The sequence below is a fragment of the Wickerhamomyces anomalus genome, assembly GCF_001661255.1.
Source record: "Wickerhamomyces anomalus NRRL Y-366-8 unplaced genomic scaffold WICANscaffold_1, whole genome shotgun sequence".
NCBI classification, from domain to species: Eukaryota; Fungi; Ascomycota; class Saccharomycetes; order Phaffomycetales; family Wickerhamomycetaceae; genus Hansenula; species Hansenula anomala.
The window spans coordinates 84,247-106,446 of record NW_017567110.1 but is presented as its reverse complement, the minus strand read 5'-3'; the positions used below and the strand labels follow the sequence as shown (position 1 = coordinate 106,446).

Sequence of the window (22,200 nt, the reverse complement as noted above, 5' to 3'; positions counted from 1 at the left end):
CTTAACTAACAAAAAACCCCTATAAATCCCATTTCAAATCCATTTTTGGGCTCATCTGGTTATCGCTACACTTTTTTTTTTTTTTTTTTGGTGTTTACATTTAAAAAAAAATTGTCACTTTTGTCACTTTTCAATGATTTTGTTTTTAGGCTTCGAAGATTGTGAGCAAGATAGAATAGAAATGGATTATACAGCTGTGACTCACGATTTCGAGCACTGGCTGCTGAACTCAGGGGTCCAGGTTTCCCCAAAGATCAAGATCGAAGACCTAAGGCACCTATCTCAAGGTCGAGGTTTAATAGCGACTCAAGATATAGAGGAAGATGAAGTATTGTTTTCTATCCCAAGAAATGTGTTGCTTAACATAGAGACTGGTACTTTGAGTGGGATAAACAACAATAGAGAGAAACTTTTAACTAAATATGATCATTGGGAAGGTCTCATATTAACAATCTTGTACGAATTATCATTAGGTGAACAAAGTAAATGGACTCCATATTTCAAAATATTACCTGAAGAGTTCCATAGTTTGATGTTTTGGAATGAAGAAGAACTAAACATGCTAAATCCTTCACTTGTATTGAAAAGAGTTGGTAAGGATAAAGCTGAAGAAACTTTTAATAAATTAATACCTAATGCTCTAATAGATCTTGATATTGGTCATTTAAACATTTCGTTAGATTTATTTCATAGAGTTGCTAGTACTATCTTATCATATTCATTTGATGTTGAAAGACCGGATTTCAATGAAGATTTAGAAGATGATGAACAGGTTCAATATGATGGTTATTACAAATCAATGGTTGCATTAGCTGATTTATTAAACGCTGATACAAACTTGGCAAATGCTAATCTTTTTTATGAAACTGATGTGCTTGTTATGAAATCGGTCAAGAAAATCTTGACAAATGACCAAATATACAATACTTATGGGGATCATCCAAATAGTGAGTTATTAAGGAGATATGGTTATGTTGAATGGAATGGTTCAAAATTCGATTTTGGTGAATTACCATTATCTACCATAAAGCAAACTTTAAATGTCCATTCAGATTTACCAATGGAATTTATTGAAAGAGTATTAGATTTAATTTCTCAAGCTGATGTTGATGAAATTGAAGAAGATATTGTCTTGGACTCTTATGATGCTTATAATGATGGTGAAGTTTTACCAGAATCTCAAATTTTAATTCAAGTGTTGACCACTATTGTACAAATTAACCAATCAGAAAATTTACAAAAATTATCGAATGAATTACTGCTCAAGAATATCAATAGAATTTTGAAAAAATGTTATCAATTGATTGAAACAGGCTCAATGACTAAAAATGCAGTTTTAACATGGGAACAATGTATAATAACCAGACTAGAAGATTATCCAAGCCATGCATTCCGTGATTTCTTAATCCCTCCACCAGCTGAAAGATTACATAAATTGAAAATGAGTGAATGTATTTTAAAATCTGAAGTTTCCTCTTTACAAACTTGTTTGAAATCATTTTCATCAAATTTTAAACTCATAGATGATGATAAGTTGGTTAGAAATATATTGAAAAGAAAATCTAATGACCAGGCAAATCAAAAAAATACAAAAAGACAAAAAATATAATGTCATGCATATCCTAATCATTAATAAAATTATTCATCATCATTTGTAGCAACATTTTCCTGAAAAACTATAGGTTTCCTTCCCAGAATCACGAATTCATTCTTTGGTTTCTTATTTTTGGATTTTGAAGGTATTTGTAGTAAAGATTCCTTTTCTTGAACTCTATCTTGATTTGCCCCAATATCTTTTCTCCCAACAACTTCAAACCCTTGATTTACAGGTTTCTTCATGAAGGGATTAAATTTGAAATCAATACTTGAAACATTTGAAACTCTTCTAATATTCGTTTTCCCCCTCTTTCTTCTTCTTGCCCATAATTTTCTAACTTCTGAATCGTTTTGATCCATTTTAGCTAAATATCCATCATTTATAGGACTAACAGCTGGTGGTTTGATCAACTTTTCATGGACTGAACTTGTACTTGTATCTGAAGCTTGTCTTGTATGATGACTTGTTGAAGGTTTATTCAATAACTCTGCATCGAATGAAAATGAATTATCAGTTGATACTGGGAAATAATCATATGGAATTTCAAAATCAAATAATTCAACATCTGGTGAACTCTCTGATATTGTATCTTCTTCAATAATGGGTTTTGTGAAATCATGTTTCATCCTTAATCTTGCAACATAAACCACTTTATAAACAAAGGATAAAAAGAAAGCCACTGAAAATGTACAGGTCAAAAGAAGTTGAGTGTATCCAATAAATGACCTTTTAACCATACTTACATCTAAATTTGTAATATATGAAACTGAGAGGGAAACAATTAACAATGAAAATAATGAAGAAAAACAACACCAAATATTTCTTGCCCTATTAAAGCAAGGTTGAACAATCAATAAAGCCATGAAATAAACTAGTTCAATGAAAATCAGTAATGCAACTTGAATTGTCCCATTTGATTGTCCAAAACCTATGATAAAACCTTCACTAATTGTCTTGATCATCTCAATAACAACAAAATATGAAGATTTTGGTTTATAATAATAGTAGAGAGAACTCCAACATGAAATGATCTTGAATGATGAATACAATTTATTCTTGTTTCTAACAATAACATAAAACATGAACCAACTTATGAAAATCAACCAAATAATCAAGAATAATATTGATAGTGTAACTGATGAAGTTTGAACATTGGAATCTTTAGATAATCCGTAAAATAAGAAAGAGCTAAATGAAATGAATGGTAAAGGGAAATATGAGTAAAAAAATTGTATAATTATACCAATTGTGAAAAAAAATCTTGATTTATATGAAGAAATTTGACAATCTCTCAAAATTGATTGCTTGAAACTTAGATATAATTGACTCATGATAATTAGAAACCCAATTGCACACCAGATCCATATGATAAAAGTATTCCAAAGATGTGAAGCCGTTTCACCATCTGGAAGTTTATCACCTTCAGGAAACAATCCAAATAATCCCCTTATTCCAAATGATTGATAAACTCCATCTTTAGATAATCCATTGATACTTTTATTAGAGAAAAAATCAATAGTTATTAGCACAACCCAATTTGAATAAGTTATTAAAGGTTGTAAAAACCCAGGATAGTTCAAATTCAACCCCATTGATAATACAACAAATTGTAAAAATTTCAAAAACATCACAATATCAGGCGTCAATTCATTTAATAAAGGTTCATTACATATTGAAGATGCAATGATTAACAATATGTTTGTAGTTTCTTGATGTGGACTGAAATTGAATATGTAGAAGCTAGCAATGAACCCAAATATAAATATAATTAAAACACCAAAAGTCATTGAATATGTGATTTTTTTAGGATGTGTTAAAGTTGGGAATAATAAGATACATCCTGATTGATCATCTTCATCTCTTAAATTTTGGAAATTTGAAGTTTGAATAGTGAATTTGGTTTCATAAGATCCAAAATATCTTGGGGATGAAATATCTGTAATGGAAAAAATGTTGTAACGTTGATTAGGATCCAAGGGACATTGAGTTCTATTCCTGTTGGGAACAGCTCCGGTTTCATTAGTCAAAACGATTAAATCTAAAGATTGATTTTGCAAAGGGTGAATATAATCACACAGTCTAACTGATTGATTGATTGGATCATCACCCATGAAATTCCAGCGAACATTCAATGTTGAATACAATCCGTTTGTATAATTTGCATCATTGATCTGTGTCAATGGAGAGAATTCCACTCTGTAATAGAGCAAATGGTGATCCACTAGAACAACTTCAGCAATTGGATCATGGAGCTGATTAGACCAATCTTGATCTCTAGTAATAGGCCTTGCCACTTGGGAACCGTACCCACACGTGAATGGTTGGACATTGGCTGAGAGCACCATTGGCAGCAGCAGCAGCAGCACTATCATCATCTTGACCAGCAACAAACAAACAACAACATCACCATCACCAACAAAATTAAACCATTTTTCAATTTCAGGTACACTTTTCAAAATTGTGTCTAATTTTCCATCAAACGTAAACAAGTTAAAAATAGCATAGAAATTCGCGAATTATTACATTATGATAATAACCAAATCCCATTAAAATGCAAATTAACGCCTAAAACCTTCTAAAAAGTATATAAAAAACACTCCCAAACCAAAATAAAACTTTTATCTATTCATCCTCGGATGATCTCTTTCTAGCATTATGATTAACCACTATTGGTTTCCTACCAACAACTTGAAATCCCTTCTTTTTGTCCTCTTGTGGTTTCAACAGAGTAGATGATGCAGATGCCTCATTATTAACCACTATAGGCTTTCTTCCAACTACTTGGAACCCTTTATTATTGCCCCTTGTCATCTCATCTATTGATGCCTTACTTCTTCTCTTCATTTCAATCCCACTTTCAAAACTAGATTCAGTCTCAAATCTTGATAATCTTTTAAAATTATTTCTCTTTGCCCATAGATTCCGAAGTTCAGAATCATTTTTACTAACATTTGCCAAGAATTCATCATCAATAGGACTAACTGGTGCAGGTAAATATTCTTTTGAATGTAAATAACTTAATGAAAGACCAGGTAAAACTCTTTGGTCTGTTAATTCCACAATTGAACTATCTTTTGATCTAATTGATTCTTGACGGGAATGATGATGTTCTAATCTTGGTCTTGGGAAACTCGTGGCACAATGATAATCTGATGGTGCTTCAAATTCAAATTCTGGTGAGTCTTCCTCTTCATAACCATCATCTAAAGTTGTATCATTTCCAGTTGAATCATTCATTTTATCATCAACTTTATTTAGCAATTTATTATCAATATTCTTCTTTTTAATTGTCGATCTAAAGACTTGAACTGTTCTAATAATGAAAAACGTGAAAAAGATCAAAATAATCAATGCACAGATAAATAATTGAACATCACCAATAACACTGCGGATTCTTGTTGGAACATATAATTCTCTAATATAAGCAATGTTTAAACCCAAAATAACTAATGATGAAAAAGATACTGAAATTCCCCAAACATTTCTAATTTTGTTGAAATATGGTTGAAAATAAAATAATAATAATAATTGAACAATTTCAATGAAAATTAATAATGACAGTTGCACTATACCATTATCTTGACCAAATCCAATAACAATACCTTGAAATAAAACAATGATTCTTTTAATTATGAGGAAGAATGAACATTCAGGTTTATACCAATGGTATAAAGAACTCCAACATGCAATTGTCTTGAAAGATGAATATAATTTGTTTCTTTGTAAAATAACTGTTTTAACACTGAAAATTGTAAAACCTAATAACCAAATAAATAAAAAAATAATACAAAAAACACATGAAGTCAAACCCAAATATCTATAAGTTTTGGATAATCCCAATATCAAAAAGCAGGACAAACTTATGAATGGTAATGGGAAAATAACATAAAAAAATTGAGTTATTGAACCAAATGCAAAATAGAATCTTGATTTTAAACCTGAAATCTTCCTATTTTTAGTGATGTATTGTTTGAAGAAAATGAACAGTTGGGTAATTATTATGAAGAATGTTATAATACACCAAATCCAAACCATAAAATTTTTCCAAAGTTTTGATATTGTATCACCTCTTGGAACTTGACCATCTTCAGGAAAAATTCCAAATAAACCTCTTCTTCCCAAGGATTTATAAACCCCATTTTCCGATAATGCATTTATAAATTGACTTGAAAAAATATCAATTCTAATTAATGCAACCCAATTCAAATAAGAAATAATTGGTTGTAAAAAACCAGGATAATTCAAATCCAGAGCACATGCAAACAAAACAAATTGTAAAAAATTGAACAACATTGTAACATCTGGTGTCAATTCATTCAATAAAGGTTCATTACATATTGAAGAAGCAATGATCAAAAAGACATTATCAGATTCTTGATGTGAACTGAAATGGAAAATATAAAAATTAGTTATAGCACCAATTATGAAAATAGCCATAACACCAAAAGAGATTGGATATGTGATTGAAGTTGGATGATATGGTGTTGCGTATACTTGGAAACAACCAATTTCATTATTTTCAGTTTCATTAGCACTTAGGAACGTGAATTTTGTTTGATAAGAACCAAAATATCTATCTGATGAAATGTCTGCAGCATAATTGATTTGATAACTCCCATGAGGTGATAAAGGGCATATGTTTTCCGCTTCTCCTTGTCCCCTTTTACTTATCAATGGAGGTATATTTGAAGCAGTTGGCCATGGAACAATTGAAGTGTTTGAATGTGATGAATCTTGATTTGTAGTATTTACAGCAGGGAACCCAAAAGGGTCAAGCGTATCTGAATCATTAGTGGAACGAACATATTCACATAGCCTAACTGATTTTTCAAAAACGGCACCATTAATGAATTTGGATTGAATATTCAAAGTTGTATATAGATTTGTTGTATAGTTGACATCATTAATCTCCACTGAAGTTAAAAAATCTAGCCTGTAATAGATGAAATTATCTTTAATCATGACAGCGACAATTGGATTGGATATAATATTTGAATGTATGAGGTCCAATGGTTTCAAATCAGCTTCACACGAGTAAGGTTGAACATAAGCTGAATTAATCAATGTTGGAAAGAACAAAGACACGGTTAGGATTAGTTCCAAAAAGAACCCAGTCAAGTTCCGTGTCCTGAGCAGCATAATCTTTTGTTTCTTTATGAAATTCTCTCAGCAGAGCAGCATAGAATTACGACAAGCCTTTGAAAAGCCTTCTTTTCTTTATTTTCTCTGTTTTTTTGGTTCAATTGTTCAATTGTCGTTTGGATGTTTTTTTTTCTACGTCACTTTTCTTTTTTGTTTTTTTCTCGAGGGTGAAAATTTGAAGTAGAAAACAGTTGAAAAAAGAACATTAAAATGGATTAAAACTACAGGAAATTGATGGACTTGTTAATTGAATGGGTTCATAATCATAAGAATTTTCATTATTTTGTTGTTGCTCTCTTTTTTCTCTCTTTTTTCTCAGGTTTCAACTCCTAGTTTTAGGCATTCCTTCATTTTCTCCCAAATATTTCAAATATATCGAACTCTTTGAGGGTAATGGAGCTCCACCGTCCAATGTGGCCACTGTCTTGAAAGAATCATCACTTGTAGCTATGGCCAGTATGGAATTCCCATCTTTGTAATCAGTATCTAGACACACAACTGATTGATCAAATTTAGAATATTGTCTTAATCTTTTCTTTGATGATTGATCCCATAAACAAACATGACAATCAGAACCTGCAGTGAATAAAGTTCCATATTTCTTATGGAAACTTAGCGCATTAACTGGTGATACTAAATCCACATCTGAACATGGAAGTCTATGACATTTGAATGCATATTTTTGAGCTTGTACTTTAGAAGATGGATCAAAATATTCTATTGCAACACGACCTTCTATTGAGCTTTGTGCATATCCTGACCCATTGGGCATACATTTTAATGATCTTGTTTGATATTTTAATCCACTTTCTCTAATCTGAAGTGGAGAAGTTGGATTCCTTATATCATAAATATGAACTAATCTATTAGACATGGCAACAACAACGTTATTCTCAGTAGCATCCATGGCAAATACCTTTTCAGGTAATTTTGTATGATAAGCTGTTGAACCAAGTTTACCACTATTTTGTAAACGACAATCCAAATATTGTATAGATTTATCCCAAGAGCCACTAACCAATATACCTCTTGAGTTGGGGATATAAGTTAACGCCTGTATCCCAGAATCATGTTTAGTTCCTATCACGTTTGTAGCTCTAGCATTTTCTAAATCTATTTCTTTAACTTCCCCATCAACATTACTCAGAAATGCCTTTTTCCACGTGAAACCATCCCAAGTTATATCAGTCACTGGGGTATGAGTATCTATTTTCAAGAGAGAGTCATTCTGGGTACTCTGTGGATCTGTGCTATAAAGATGTACTATACCATCCCAAGAACTAGCCAATAAATGGTTATAAACAGGTGAGAATTTGATTGAAGACACGATATCTTTTGGAGAGTCTGGCAACTCCACTGCCCATACACTGTTAGTACTAATAACTACTCATCCACAACCACCCAAACATACCTATTCCAGTTCCACTCATTTCACTTTTAATGCCCTTTTCAAATTCTGAACAAAATCAAAAACAAAATTCAAAATTTCGAAAAGTAAACAAAGAAAAATCGAATTACGAGGGCATCAAATTTAGTCACGTGAATTCAATCACCGGATCTCGTTTTTAGGCTAAATCCAATTTCGCATATGAATTTGATTTAGATCCAAACCAAAGAACAACAAAAAACAGCATTTTCCAACAATTCAACAGATTGAATCTTTGACAATTGGATTGGTTTTTGCTGGTAGTGGACGGTGATAACAATTAGAAATCGACTAGAAAGGCTTTAGCACCAGAATTGAAACAACAACATTCAAAATACATCTCATAAAAGTGACAGGTATTAATTAACATCTCAACGGGGTTTCTTCTTGCAAAATGGATTCAGTGTCAAGCTTCTTCCAATGGGAAAATGACGAGGGTAGTAACACCCAAAAGAACTCATCTAAAAATCAAGCACGTAATTCAAATTCATCATTATCTTTTGATTTCAACAATTTCTTTAATAGTTCGGGTGCTGAGGGAAAGCAATCATCAACTATAGATCCATCTAATTTACAACTAAAAGACTCAACACCTTCTAAAAATCAAATATCATCTTCAAATACAGCTTCTTCTTCACATTACAACAAATCACCTTCCAACTCTTCCTCTGCAAGTGCTAAACAAAACTACATGTCTCAACAATTGACTGATAAATTGATTGAGAAATTGATCTCAATAGCATTACCACCAACTAATGAATTCTCATTGGATTCATTAGAAGGTAGAGTACAAGCTGGTAAGCTGCGACCAGGATTATCTGTACAAACTATGAGTAGAAATTTCATTCAATTAAATTCAAGGTTATCATTCCCATTTGAAATGATTGACAATATAATTAAATTCTTCAATTGGGATAATCCAAAATTAACATTAACAATAATGGTGTTATATACTCATTTAATTTTGAAACCATTACCAATGATGTTAAGTTTACCTTTTTGCCTCATTATTATTTATATAATGGCGCCTGCTTATGCCATTAGACATCAACCTGAATATCATTCAATAATTGGTAAAAATAACCCAATTTTAGCTGAAGGGCCACAATTGAAAGATTATGAAATCCCCAAACCTGCACCTGAAATTTCAAGAGAATTTATATTAAATTTGACTGATTTACAAAATCATATGTTGCTATATGTTATTGCTTGGGATTTCATAAATAACTTATTTGCGAAATTTGCTTATTTTATTGATGAATCGATTTCAAGTTTTTTCTATTTATGCTTTTTAATGATTGGTGGGTTTACAATTTTATTTACTGAAAGTATTATAAGCTTTATTCCAATTAAATTCTTGTTGATTGTTGCCGGTTGGGGGTTTACAATTATTTTCCATCCTTATTTTAAAGATTATTTTTTCAATTTAGTTTATTCTGAAGAAACAAGATATTATTTATTAAACAAGACAAATAAATTCGAACAAATTTTAGAGGAAAATTTTGGTTTTATTGAACCTCAAGAACAAAGAGAAGTTGAAATTTTTGAAATTCAAAATTTTGATAAAAAATTAAAAGAATGGAATTTTTTATTCTATTTAAATAATGATTTTACCAAGTTATCAAAACCAAGATTAGATAAAAAATACACCAATGTTGAAATTATTGGAACTACATCTTTACAAAATGTTAAACCTCCAAAAGATTGGGAATTTATTAAAAATGATCAATGGAAAATTGATTTAAATCCTGAAAGTTGGGTTTCAAATCATCTTTTAAATGATTTAGTCAAGGTTGATAATGAAACAAAATGGGTTTATGATGTTGATAATGATATTAAAGGTGAATTTAGAAGAAGAAGATGGACAAGAAGTGTCACTAGATTTTCTGAAATTGAATTTCAAAAACATAACAATAATAACACTGAAAACCACAACAATAACGATGATGAAAAGCCTGGATTATCACCTTCAGTTTCTCATTTTGAAACTGATCATACTTCTCCATTGGTTGCACCAGTAAGTCCAAATAGTGGAGAATTTAAATAAATTAATGAAATACATGATGATGATGATGACGCTCAATTTTTCATAAATTCATCTAAACTTAATAAACTCGATTTCTTCTTTTCTTGTTCATCTCTTTCCTTTTTACCACTTAATAAATTTGATAAATTATTCTTCTTCCTCTTCTTTGCACGATCTTTTGCACTACTACTTTTCTTTTTCTCTTCATTTGGTTTCCATTTAGCAACAAATGGTTCTTTAACAATGACTTCAGGTTCTTTTATATCCTTTGGATTACTTTCTGGTTTTAATAATTCAAAAAATGTAGCATGATTACATGATAAACATGTATATTTTAATTTTCTTTCCCTTGGCTTCCAGTTTTTTTCAACTTTATCCCCCTTTTTACCCTTTTTACACTTTGTATAAGTGATTCTCATTGTTAAGTTTACACCAGGTATTAAAACCGTTTCACAATTTGAACAAAATTTAACACCATTTGTTATCTGATTTGGTAATGACAAATTCTTTTTCTTGAATGTTTTGTATAATTTACTAGTATATATTGACCCTAATTCAGGGGTTTCAGGGACTGCGTGTGTTATATCATAAAGATGCCTAAGATTCTTTGTGCTAGTACTTTCCATTGTCAATATAGAAAACTTGCAGTTATACAATGTTGAATAAGTTTTCAGCTTTAAAATCTTTTTGGCTCATCAATATTTAAAATTCGCGGCCGCGAATCTGTCGCGAATTCATTCTGTAAAGCATCTGGAATGGGGCACATGACACATAATTTCAACCACAAAAACATTATTTTGAGTATATATTGGACTGAAATGTTGTTCAATTGCTTTTTCATTACTTGTGTCAGTTTCTGAGAAGCCAAAGAAAGACGCTAGTGCAATCACAGCTCTTTTAACAGGGAATGGATACGAGTGTCATCACCGGGTCTTTATTTCATGGTGGTTTGAAGAATTGAATGCAAGTGCAATCACTGCTTCTTTTCGAAGATACAAGTTCAATGAGGTGTTTCAGTTAATCAGGTGTATTGATAAGCTTTAGATTTCGGTGCTGGTTTGACTTTGGTTAAAGTGATGAGCTATAATGGAATTTTGATTGGAAGAAAATATCCAAGAAGCTAGTCAATCAAGATAGATTGATCAAAATCATTGTCAACCTCAAAACTCTATCAAATAACTATTTTCCTTTTTGGTCTGTGTTGATCGTTCTTAGCGATTGACCTAGTCATTGGAGAAAAGTTAATTGATCAACTGAAGCACTCAAAAAACAGACAACAACACAAATTCATAAATTGGCTACAAGTGACTTTTTAGTTCACAGAGCACACATGACAACATTATTCATTTATTGAGCAGGTTCACAATTCTACTTATTCTAGGTGACCTTCTAACATCAGAATAATCATGCAAAGCGTTCACCTTTTTAGGTGATTTCCTTATATTATTTGAATCTTGTTCATTCAATTCAAATTTCAAGTTTTTCAATGCTTTTCTTGGAGATTTTTTTGGTGATTCTTCAGGTGTTAACGTAAATGGTTTATTTGAAGAAGATGAATCTTGAAGAATTGAAAATTTTCTTTTCTTGTTTGGTGATGGGGTATTTAATAAGTCTCTGATACGACAAACTTTCTTTGGAGTTGATGGAGGAGTTTGTAATATTTGTTGAGGATGTTGTGTTTTGAAATCTTCATAATTGGATATAAACTCATCACAATCACTTTGGATTTGATAATCTATTATTCCATTCCATCCTGTTATTATATCCTTATTGATTAAGATAACGATCCCATTCTTTGAATGAACAGACTGTGACATTGATTTCACTAGTTGTTTAACACCGTGAACTTTTAAAGAAGTACCCATTATTATAAATAGATCAGGCCTCGATTTCAAATCTGAATTCAGACCAGTTGTAATTATACTGGAAAAAGGATGATTTTCACCATATAAAACAATATTTGGCCTTAATCTACCTAGTGATGAACTTGTAACTCTTTTACCCAACTCGATTCTTTCATCTCTTTTAGCGATACAATTTGGACATTCTGGTAATTCACCAGATGACAAAGTTTCAAAATCTTCATTTGACCAATTGATTGCCTTATAGCAACAAGTACACGATAAAGTGTTTAAATCACCATGTAATTGTATAACATCCAAGTTTTTCCAAGTTTGTAATAATGTTTTCTCTTGATTTTGTTCAAAATCCATTTTTAAGCCTAATTTGGCTTCTAAACCATCAATGTTTTGTGTATAACACCTTACTAATCTATTCTCTTTTGATAAATTAGAAATAAAATTATGAGTTTTAGTTGGTTGTGCCTTTTGAGTTTCTGAATATAACTTTGACATGAATATAGCAAAATCTGATATCGTTTCATGTGAATTAAATAATGATATATCAAATAAATCTTTACCCTTTATAGGTCTTGAGCTTGGATTCATGTTGTATAACCCATTTGAAGATCTAAAATCTGGAATACCAGCATTACAAGAAATACCAGCACCTGTTAAAGTCACCACTTTTTTACTTTTGGACATCTTGTTGAAAATGGGGATTAAATCATCTGAAATTGAAAGTAGTTTTGTTGACTCCATTTGTAACAATTGTTTCTTATTTTTGGGACTCAACTCTTCCAGCACCATTCTATAAAATTTATTAACTAATTGGACATAAAATGTTGGTGTTTCTCTCTCTTTTCAGGATGGTTTTTTTTTCTTCCTTCAATTTGTATGCAAATGTACGTTATAAATTCAAATTCGCGTTTTTTCGATCCTTTTGTTTACTTTTCATGTTTCCATGACAACCAAGGTACCACTTCCCAATTGGGTAATAACAGATATACACGCGTTTTTTTCTTCTGGTGTCGTTAATGAATTCAATGTTGTTGGTAGTCTAATATACACTTCACTATTAACCTCCCTGGCTGTTAACAGCCAACTCCATAATCAATCTTGTAGCCAAATGTAGGAATGGATAGGCACTAAAACTACTTATTTCATCATCATTTTTACTCAACTCATATTTTGGAGCAACTGCACCATCACTGAATTCCCAACCATCAAATTTGAAATCCACAAGATAATTATTTGGTTCTAATTGGAATAATTGAATAATCATCTTCATCATATCTGGAATTTTGGTATCTTCATTTTCATTTGTATTTGGTGAATATTTCCAACGAACTTTAATTGTCCATAGTTCATCTTCATTTGGTTTAGTCCATTCTGCACCCAAGTTTTTCAGTGCTCTATAGATTTCACCCATAACATCTAATGGATATGATCTTGATCTTATACCAAAATGCCATCTTGTTTTAGATTTCTTGGTACTTATTGGAGTGATCTTGGTTATTGAGTTAGGCCCATATTGAGCCATATTTGCTCTATGTATTTGTGGTAATGATGATGGTAAAATAGCAATTGAATTTTGTAAATCTTTTGTTCCTGATGAATTTGGTGATAATGGTTGATATGTGATTTCCTCTTTTAGACGCTTGTCATTTGAATCTTGATGTTCTTTATGATGTGAAGAACCATCTGGATGATCATAAGATGGAGGTGGTGATTGAGATAAAAATGTATCCAATTGATCAGCTTCATCTGGATTTTTCTTTAAATCATCAATCAACATTTTATTTTCTTTAATTAATAAATAACCATCCATGATTTCATTTTGGGTATTATTTTTCAAAGTTTGAATAATTTCATCACGATCATAACCCATTGTCTTAACAAGAGCATTAACTGCATTTTCATCAATTTTTTTATCGACATGGTTCTTTGGAACGTCATTTGGTAATAAATATTCTGAAATGTTTGTAGTAAACCATTCATCTTGCATTATTTCATGGATTGTAATTCTATTCAATGGATTAACAACAAGCATCTTTGTTAACAAATTTTTAGCACCTTCACTCAAATAGTTTGGTAAAGTGTAAACACCATTACTGATTTTTTTGAATAAAGCAGGGATGAATTCATCATCAAATGGTAAACGTCCACAAAGCATAACATAAAGAATAACACCACATGACCAAACATCAACTTCAGGACCAGCATATAATTTACCACTGATAACTTCAGGAGCTGCATAATTTGGAGACCCACAACTTGTTTTCAAAAAATTACCATCACTCATGAAATTTGATAACCCAAAATCTGCAATTTTAACATTCAACATTTCATCTAATAATAAATTTTCTGGTTTTAAATCTCTATGAACAATCTTGTGACGATGACAATATTCTACTGCACTAATGATTTGTTGAAAGAATCTTCTAGCTTCATCTTCTTTCATTTTACCCTTTTGAACAATGTAATCAAACAATTCTTTACCAGCAAATTCAATAACCATAACGATTTCATCTTTGGACTTAATGACATCATACAATTTGATGATATGAGGATGTCTCAACAATCTCAAATAAGAGATTTCTCTTTCAATTCTACCTTGCATATCAGACTTAGCCAAAGTTTTTCTATTGATGATCTTTAAAGCGACTTTTTGACCAGTTGTTAAATGATATGCCAACTTAACCTTACCAAATGAACCTTCACCTAGGGTTCTGATGATTTGGTATTTACCAATCTTTCCGCCAGGAGCGTTGAAGTCTTGCTTCTCCTCATGGCCAGCAGAGTCTGACATTGTTTCTGGTCTGGATAGCGAGTCTTTGAAGGTTTGTTTGTGTTGATGCTTTTGTTGATGATTCAGTTGACGTCTGACGTTGTCATGATTTTGCCTTTGATGGGGCCGCGAACTTTACCCGGTGGTAGCTCATTCGCGAAAGATGGTCATGTGATCATGGTGTGTAATAAACTTGAGGCATAATAATCAGAATCAAACGTATGAGAGTGGGATTGGGTATCTAGAATTTGATCAATAGTTTGTTTGAAGTGAGTTTAGGGGGTTTATCTTTGGGATTACATGTGCTCAGTAATTGCCTTCGTTATCATAGTTGGTTCGCTTTAAATTTTGAAGAAAACCCATCAGATATTGAAAGATCTCGAGAACCAACAACGGATTGCCCTAATTCCCTTGAACGAAGTCACCAAAAGCAAAAGTATTTGCTAATGGGGAGTCAATCAACGAGTGCAGAGTCATCTGTTCTACAAAGAGAAGTCAGTTGTACAAGATAAGATGCTGGAACTTGGTGTACAGTTAGGTTTGATCAATTCACTTTCAAGAGCAAAACGAATAGAAAAAGCTGAACAATGAAGCTTGACCAAGACATATATTTGCATATTCTAATCAATTCAGCGCATTCCCACCAAAAGCAGCATCATGATTTGGACCCTTCTTCTTGATGGTGATTACCATTATAAGTAACCATCGCGACATATCAAAAATTTCAACACCTACAAGATTCTAAACAGTTGCAAGATATCCAACAACGATCATCGATAGAAGTTCCAAGGATGATATGTGCCGAAAATTTATCATCAATACAATGACTACGATAAGAGTTTGCTATCCAGATACGGGGTATCTTTTAGTTATTTAAAGATATTTAAAGGTCCAATTATTTCTCATATGGACATCACCATCTTTATTGGAAAGGACTAATCCCTTGAACAATGTCAGAAAAGAAAACAGATCAGAATAACATCAATCAAGTGAACTCAAACTCTGCAACTGGAGATTATGAAGATTATGAGCTTGGTATCAATGGACCAAAGATCCAAAAGGATAACAATGCAGATATTGCATTACAATATGCCCAAGAAAATGACCTAGACTTTGTTATGGATCCAGCTTATGAGAAAAAAGTGTTGAGGAAAATTGATTGGATGTTGATTCCATTATTAGGCTTATTACAATCAGTTCAGTTGTTAGACAAGACAACAAATTCTTACTCTTCAATCATGGGGTTAAGAGAAGATCTAAACATGACAAGTTATCAATATTCCTGGGTTGGAAGTATTTTCTATTTTGGTTATTTGTTTTTTGAATATCCTGCAAATATCTTGCTACAAAAATTCCCACTAGCTAAAACGGTTTCCACTGCTGTTATTATTTGGGGGATTATATTAATGTGTCATGCCGCTTGTCAAAATGCTGCTTCGTTTTTAGTCTGTCGGTTCTTATTAGGTGTTTTTGAATCATTCATGAACCCTGCTTTTATGATGTTAACTTCTCAATGGTGGAAGCAAAAAGAACATTTCATGAGATCTTGCTTATGGTTTGGGTTTCAAGGGTTTGGTAATTGGATGGGTGCTGGTATATCCCACGGTTTAGCAACATATAGGGGCGTTGACGGGCATAGTTTTGAATCATGGAGGCTATTACATATAATAACAGGTGTGATGACTATCTTCTTGGGTATAGTCTCCATTTTACACATCCCAGATATCCCAACTAAAGCTTGGTTTTTAAATGAAAAGGATAAGAAATACGTTGTTGAAAGAATTAGAGAAAATCAACAAGGTTTTGGTAATAAAAAATACAAAAAGTATCAAGTTTTGGAAGCTTTTAGAGATCCTGCAACTTACCTTGCATTCATTTATGCCTTTACATATGCCACTGCAAACGGTTCTTTCACAAATTTTGGTACTATTTTATTGAATCAAGATTTTGGATTCTCAACAACCACATCCTTATTAATGGGAATGCCTGGTGGTGCTTTAGATATAATCTACTCTCCATTCTTGGCTTACGTGAATTATAAATTTATGAACAATAGAAGGTTGATCAGTTGTGCAATAACAAATTGTATCACAATCATTGGTATGTCATTACTAAATTTCACAGATCATAGAGGTTCTAGATTAGCTGGGTATTATACATTCTACATCACGACTGCTGTTATGTCAGGTATGCTTTCCATTGTCTCGTCAAATGTTGCAGGTCATACCAAAAAATCAACTGTTACAACTTTATTCTTTGTCGGTTATTGTGTTGGAAATATTAGTGGACCACAAACTTTCAAAGGCAGCGAAGCACCAAATTACCATTCAGCAAAAGCTACACTGCTTGCATGCTATATAATTGGTACAATTTGCATCTTGGGCTTATTTGCGCTTTACCAGCACAGAAACAAGATTAGAGATCAGAAGAAAGCTGAATTGGGTGATAAATACATTGTACCTGAAAACGTTGAGTTCTCTGACTTAACAGATAAGGAAAACTTGGAGTTCAGATATTCCTTGTGAGTGTACAAAAAACTATTTGTACTAAAAATCTAAGCATTGAAAGTCGTAGAACTTCAGTACAGAGTAATTTAACGAAATATTGTTTATATCTCGACCAAGTCACATGATTTTGTCCTCGGAAATCAGAAAAATCCATTGTTTTGATTTTTTGAAACCAACAAAAAAAAATCAAAAACGTAAACAACGACAACAACGACACGCTACTCGGTTACAAAACAATTTGGTGTTCATTGAGGACTTCATCACAGTCGAAATGGATGAGAACGAGTACTTGCAGCCAGGTATGTTTATAAATGGCAAAATCTCTACGCGTTTTGTGTTTACTAACATCAACCTGTTTAGATTTTGATCCGGCATCTTATAAAATACCACAATTAAGAAATGTCCTTTTACAAAATGATGTGTCCTATCCAAACGGTGCCAAAAAGAAAGATTTAGTGGAATTATTCAACACTCATATCAAACCTACAGCTGAAGGTAGATTGAAGGAGCTTCAAGGTGTTGTTGCTAATGATGAAGGTATTGTTTATGTTGAGAAAAAATCCAAGAAATCCAAAGATACAGAACAAAATTCTTCGTCAACCCTAAAAGTGGAAAAGACAAGAAAAAACCCTTCAAAGAAAGCCAAAGAAACAGAAGAGCCAGAGGTTAGAAGATCACCAAGAAAAACTAGCAAATCAACTATGCTTGAGCAACTAGAAGCTGATGATTCTGATGATGATATTCAAATTATTGATGAATCACAAGTCTCCCCAAGAAAAGCAAGAGGTTCAGCAAGAAATGCTAGTGGTGATTTAGGCAAAATCCCTGTCTTGAAGAAGTCACCTCCAAGAACTAGAGAAAGATCACCAAGAAGAAAGGCCTCTGGAAATGCCAAAAGTGAAGAACCTGAACAAAGTGAGGAATTCAAACCAAGAGAAAGATCACCAAGAAGAAAAGTCTCAGATAAAAAAGACTCCAAAACAACTAGAGAAAGATCTCCAGCTAAAAAGGTCAAGGAAGAAACCAAAGCGGAACCAAAGCCTAAGAAGGAAACTAAGAAGAAGTCGAAAGCAAAAGAGGAACCAAAGCCAGAGGATCGCGCTGGTGATGAAAGTGATGATGCTGATCTTGAACAAGTTACCCAACAAGAATTCGAGCAAGCTTCACCATACAAGTTTGGTTCCAAGTTTGAGTCTTCTTTTTCAAAAGATAATGTGTTCCAATCTCCAGGTCACTCATCTCCAGATGTTAAACCTAAAAAGACAATTCCAAGAAAGCGTGCTTCTGAAAATACTTCCAAATCACCAAGAAAATCCACTAAATCTATTAGAAAGACTGCTTTTTCATCTTCTCCGGAACCTGCTCAAAATATCAAATCACCAGCTAAAAAAGCACTGGAAATCTCCAAATTTGAAACTTCTTCTCCTCCTTCAAACTTTGTGAAAAATGATATTGCTGAAGGTGATATTTTTGAATCTGAAGAATTTTCAAAACAACCTTTCAAATTTGAAAATGTGACTGAAAAGATTCCAAGCTCTATCAAAAAGCCAACTATCAATAAAAATGATAAGTTTGAAACTCCAAACGATGGAAATGCAAGCAAAATTTCAAATTTGAGCTCAGCTTCCTCGACACCCTCAAAGTCTGGTATCAAAAGAAAATCACTTTTACCAGATTTTTCCAAGTTCAAAGTTAGTCGCGAGTTTGCTAAAACTTTAGGTATCACTGTCCAAGGAGAGCCAGAACAAGAATCAAATGAACAAGATTCCAATAAGGATGAAGATCCAGAACTCATCGATATTGCAGGTGATGATGAAGATGAAGATGAAGAAGACAGTGATGAACCAGAACAAACTGCTAATGATGATTCTGTTTTGCGTAATTTACAAGAGGAAATTGATTCTGCTAATTCTGTGGTCCAAAAAGAAGCTGATGATGCCATCAAACAAGTTAATGATATCTTCAATGAGGATAAAGATACTGAAAATGTTTCTTCAAATGATAAGTCTGAAAAGTCCACACCAAAAAATAAATCAGGATTCAAATTCTCAGCTGTTTTTGGCTTTTTTAAACAACTATTTGTTTTCTTCTTTTTCGTGTTCATCGTTATATTTGGTCTTTGGTATCGTGAACAAAGAATCTTGATTGGTTATTGTGGTAATGAAATTGACCAACCAACTTTTCCAAATGCTCAAAATGAATATTTAATCAGATTTGATGAATTTTTACAAACTTTGAAACCAAAATGTCTTGAAGCTCCAGAAAACGCTATCACCCTTCCAAACTTGAAAATCAAGTGTAGACCAGATTATGTTGTGTATGAACCATGGTATAAAGTTCATGGTTTCTTCCCATTTAGTGATTATTGTGTCAAAGATGAAGAAAAGGAAAACATCATCAAAGAAGTTGTATCAAAGAGTTTGGAATTGTTAAGAACAAAGAATGCGGAAACTAAATGTGGTGACGGTGATGATTTTGAAGTTGGTATTTCTGATGAAGAGTTATATGAATTCTTTTTTGAATCTAAATCAGTAAGTTGAATTGAAGAATTATATTGAGTTTCAATACTAACGATAATAACAGTCTACAATAAGTGATGACGAATTTGATGAGCTATGGTCCAGAGTCCTTGTTGACTTGAAAAATGAACCTGAAATTACTGTAAGGCATGTCTGATTATAAATTTGTGGAAAAATATTGAATTACTAACATTTAATAGTTACGTTATACCAGAGATAACGATACAGGATCAACCAAAGACGACCTATCCTCCGATGAAGATGAAGAGGAGACATATCTTCCAAAAGAACAGACGATTTTTAGATCCAATTCGAAAGTGAAGTTAAGTATAAGATGTAAATTTCAAAAAGAAGTTCATGAAAACTTCGAAAGAAATAAAAAAGTTTTAATTGGGAGTTCATTGATTTTATTTACCGTTTTATTTTTATACCAAAAAATTGTTTCATATCAAAAAAGACAATCAAAAATTAAAGAAATTTCAGACATTATTATAATCAAATTACAAAAACAACAAAAAAATGCAATTAGTGATTCAACAGGTTTAACAAATAGATATGTTAGTAATATTCAATTACGTGATGAACTTTTATCAAATTTAAAGAATTCAGAAAAATATGAAATTTGGGAATCAATTTTGAATAATCTGGAGAAAAATTCTAATGTTAGAGGTTCCACAAGAGAAATTCATGGTGATATTGTTAAAGTTTATGAGTGGATTGGAGAATGAATTCACTAATTTTTTTTTAAAAATTATTTTTTCTATCTCAGTTTTATTGGAAACTATTGTATTATACTTTTTATACCCCTTTTTTTTAAAAAGACAACAGCTACTAGTGCGTGTATACTAATTAATTAAATGAAAGTAATGTTTATATGTCCCCAACTAGTAGAGCACTTTCAATGGAAGTGCAAAAGATAAACAAAGCCGAATCATGTGAAATATTGACTGCCTACAAAATGCATCAAATAATATTTTCAAATAAAATAAAAGTAATATAATAGACCGTCCTCTGTATAATAATTCAAGATAAAAAAAAGGAAACCAAAGTAAGTGTAAAAGATTAAAAGTCCATCACAAACATAATGATAACATCACAAAAAATAGATAAAACCCATAATAAAAAGAGCAAGACAAAAACAAAACACATGCAACCCCAAAGAACAAAAAAAAGCTTCAAACTCATAAAACCATCATTACCCCAATGAACAAATTAATAACAATAAAATAAAATCGAAAAGAAAAACTAAATCAGAAATACCGATCATTGTTTAGCAATTTTTCTGTATCTGATAAAATTTTCTCATCATCAAATATATCTTCAACGTTACTTTCAGATGATTTTGAAGTTAATATAGAAGATACTTCAGAATTTGAATTTGAAGGTTGATTAATTATTGGTTCATCTTCTGGTTTTTTATCAATAGATTTCTTTGGAGTTAAAGATTTCATGAATTTAGCTTGCGGTTGAGATAAAGATCTTTTCAAAGAATTGTTTTTCTTGGTCACTGCATTAGAAGAAGTATTGATACTTGTTGAAGATCTTGCTAGTTTTTTCTTTTTAGGTCTTGAGCTCTTGCTATTATTAGCAAATGTGTTGACATCTGTCATGATGATTTGAAATCTATTGTTATTATTGTTTGAAGGTTTCTTAATAACTTGTTTTTCAGTTTCAGTAGCTTTTTTGAAGCACCCCATTTTAGGTATCGAAGGTATTTGAGATGGAGGAGGTGGTGGAGCTATTTGAGGAGGTTGATGAACAACAACATTGTTATTATTCGACATCTTTGATGTTGGTGTTGGGGAAGGTGGAATCATTTTACCTGAGCCACTAGGATTTATATTTTCATCATTTTTCATAGCTGAAGACCCTATCTTGATTGTTGTTGGTGAAGAATTCAAAGTTGTTGTGTTTTGTTTAGTCAACTTAGGAGTTTCAAATATTTCAACTTTTGAGTTAAACAGTTGGTTCTTTAAAGGTGTAAAGTTTTTACCAACACTATTATTTTGATGGTTTGCTGAAGTTTCAATGTTTTTCAAAAAATTCGGAGTACTGAAATTGATATTTAAATTCTTCAAAGGAGTTCTTCCGATTTGGGGCGTCTTTGATACTATTGGTGATTCATTGATAATGTCTCTATAAAATCTTTCAGGTGAATTGAAGAACAGATCTAAGTTCAGATCTTGAGAAGTGGTTCCAAAACTTGAGTTGTTGATGTTGGCACTATTGTTTAATGTATTTTGAAGAATGTGGTTTGACATTGGTGTATTCTGAAAGATACCGTCCTGTATATTACCCAGACTGTTTACCCATTGATCATAATCCAGAGATTGGTTTGGGTTCATGTTGACATT

At 32.0% G+C, this 22,200-nt stretch overlaps 11 protein-coding genes across 11 annotated transcripts; 4 read left to right on the top strand and 7 right to left on the bottom strand.

The window, feature by feature from the left end:
* Positions 1-181: 181 nt before the first annotated feature.
* RKM4 (ribosomal lysine N-methyltransferase) lies at positions 182-1,609 on the top strand (the record flags this gene model as incomplete). The annotated part of the gene is made up of 1 exon (XM_019181131.1): positions 182-1,609. One exon carries the CDS (start codon positions 182-184, stop codon positions 1,607-1,609), a length of 1,428 nt encoding a protein of 475 aa, XP_019040784.1.
* Positions 1,610-1,638: 29 nt separating this feature from the next.
* On the bottom strand, positions 1,639-3,942 carry WICANDRAFT_59661 (uncharacterized protein; the record flags this gene model as incomplete). Its single annotated transcript, XM_019182851.1, has 1 exon — positions 1,639-3,942. The coding sequence occupies one exon, from the start codon at positions 3,940-3,942 to the stop codon at positions 1,639-1,641; it is 2,304 nt and encodes a 767-aa protein (XP_019040783.1).
* A 201-nt stretch (positions 3,943-4,143) lies between these two features.
* WICANDRAFT_86459 (uncharacterized protein) lies at positions 4,144-6,854 on the bottom strand. The gene has a single exon (XM_019186045.1). The coding sequence runs from the start codon at positions 6,734-6,736 to the stop codon at positions 4,220-4,222; it is 2,517 nt and encodes an 838-aa protein (XP_019040782.1). The 5' UTR covers positions 6,737-6,854; the 3' UTR covers positions 4,144-4,219.
* A 207-nt stretch (positions 6,855-7,061) lies between these two features.
* BUB3 (Bub3p) lies at positions 7,062-8,289 on the bottom strand (the record flags this gene model as incomplete). The annotated part of the gene is made up of 2 exons (XM_019180355.1): positions 8,151-8,289; positions 7,062-8,095 (listed from the first exon to the last, which is right to left on the bottom strand). Exons 1-2 carry the CDS (start codon positions 8,167-8,169, stop codon positions 7,062-7,064), a joined length of 1,053 nt encoding a protein of 350 aa, XP_019040781.1. The 5' UTR covers positions 8,170-8,289.
* Positions 8,290-8,856: 567 nt separating this feature from the next.
* PEX29 (Pex29p) lies at positions 8,857-10,212 on the top strand (the record flags this gene model as incomplete). Its single annotated transcript, XM_019181112.1, has 1 exon — positions 8,857-10,212. The coding sequence occupies one exon, from the start codon at positions 8,857-8,859 to the stop codon at positions 10,210-10,212; it is 1,356 nt and encodes a 451-aa protein (XP_019040780.1).
* Positions 10,213-10,244: 32 nt separating this feature from the next.
* Positions 10,245-10,817, bottom strand: SNM1 (Snm1p; the record flags this gene model as incomplete). Its single annotated transcript, XM_019182850.1, has 1 exon — positions 10,245-10,817. One exon carries the CDS (start codon positions 10,815-10,817, stop codon positions 10,245-10,247), a length of 573 nt encoding a protein of 190 aa, XP_019040779.1.
* A 1,074-nt stretch (positions 10,818-11,891) lies between these two features.
* Positions 11,892-12,761, bottom strand: HST3 (NAD-dependent histone deacetylase HST3; the record flags this gene model as incomplete). The annotated part of the gene is made up of 1 exon (XM_019180583.1): positions 11,892-12,761. A coding segment is annotated over one exon (870 nt), but the record flags the coding sequence as incomplete, so codon positions are not given.
* Positions 12,762-13,107: 346 nt separating this feature from the next.
* Positions 13,108-14,841, bottom strand: SNF1 (AMP-activated serine/threonine-protein kinase catalytic subunit SNF1; the record flags this gene model as incomplete). The annotated part of the gene is made up of 1 exon (XM_019181154.1): positions 13,108-14,841. The coding sequence occupies one exon, from the start codon at positions 14,839-14,841 to the stop codon at positions 13,108-13,110; it is 1,734 nt and encodes a 577-aa protein (XP_019040777.1).
* Positions 14,842-15,288: 447 nt separating this feature from the next.
* Positions 15,289-17,345, top strand: WICANDRAFT_102473 (allantoate permease family MFS transporter; the record flags this gene model as incomplete). The annotated part of the gene is made up of 1 exon (XM_019180354.1): positions 15,289-17,345. The coding sequence occupies exon 1, from the start codon at positions 15,771-15,773 to the stop codon at positions 17,343-17,345; it is 1,575 nt and encodes a 524-aa protein (XP_019040776.1). The 5' UTR covers positions 15,289-15,770.
* A 253-nt stretch (positions 17,346-17,598) lies between these two features.
* On the top strand, positions 17,599-20,574 carry SRC1 (Src1p; the record flags this gene model as incomplete). Its single annotated transcript, XM_019184260.1, has 4 exons — positions 17,599-17,626; positions 17,688-19,858; positions 19,911-19,988; positions 20,047-20,574. The coding sequence occupies 4 exons, from the start codon at positions 17,599-17,601 to the stop codon at positions 20,572-20,574; spliced, it is 2,805 nt and encodes a 934-aa protein (XP_019040775.1).
* Positions 20,575-21,096: 522 nt separating this feature from the next.
* On the bottom strand, positions 21,097-22,107 carry NDD1 (Ndd1p; the record flags this gene model as incomplete). Its single annotated transcript, XM_019182849.1, has 1 exon — positions 21,097-22,107. One exon carries the CDS (start codon positions 22,105-22,107, stop codon positions 21,097-21,099), a length of 1,011 nt encoding a protein of 336 aa, XP_019040774.1.
* Between the last annotated feature and the right edge of the window lie 93 nt (positions 22,108-22,200).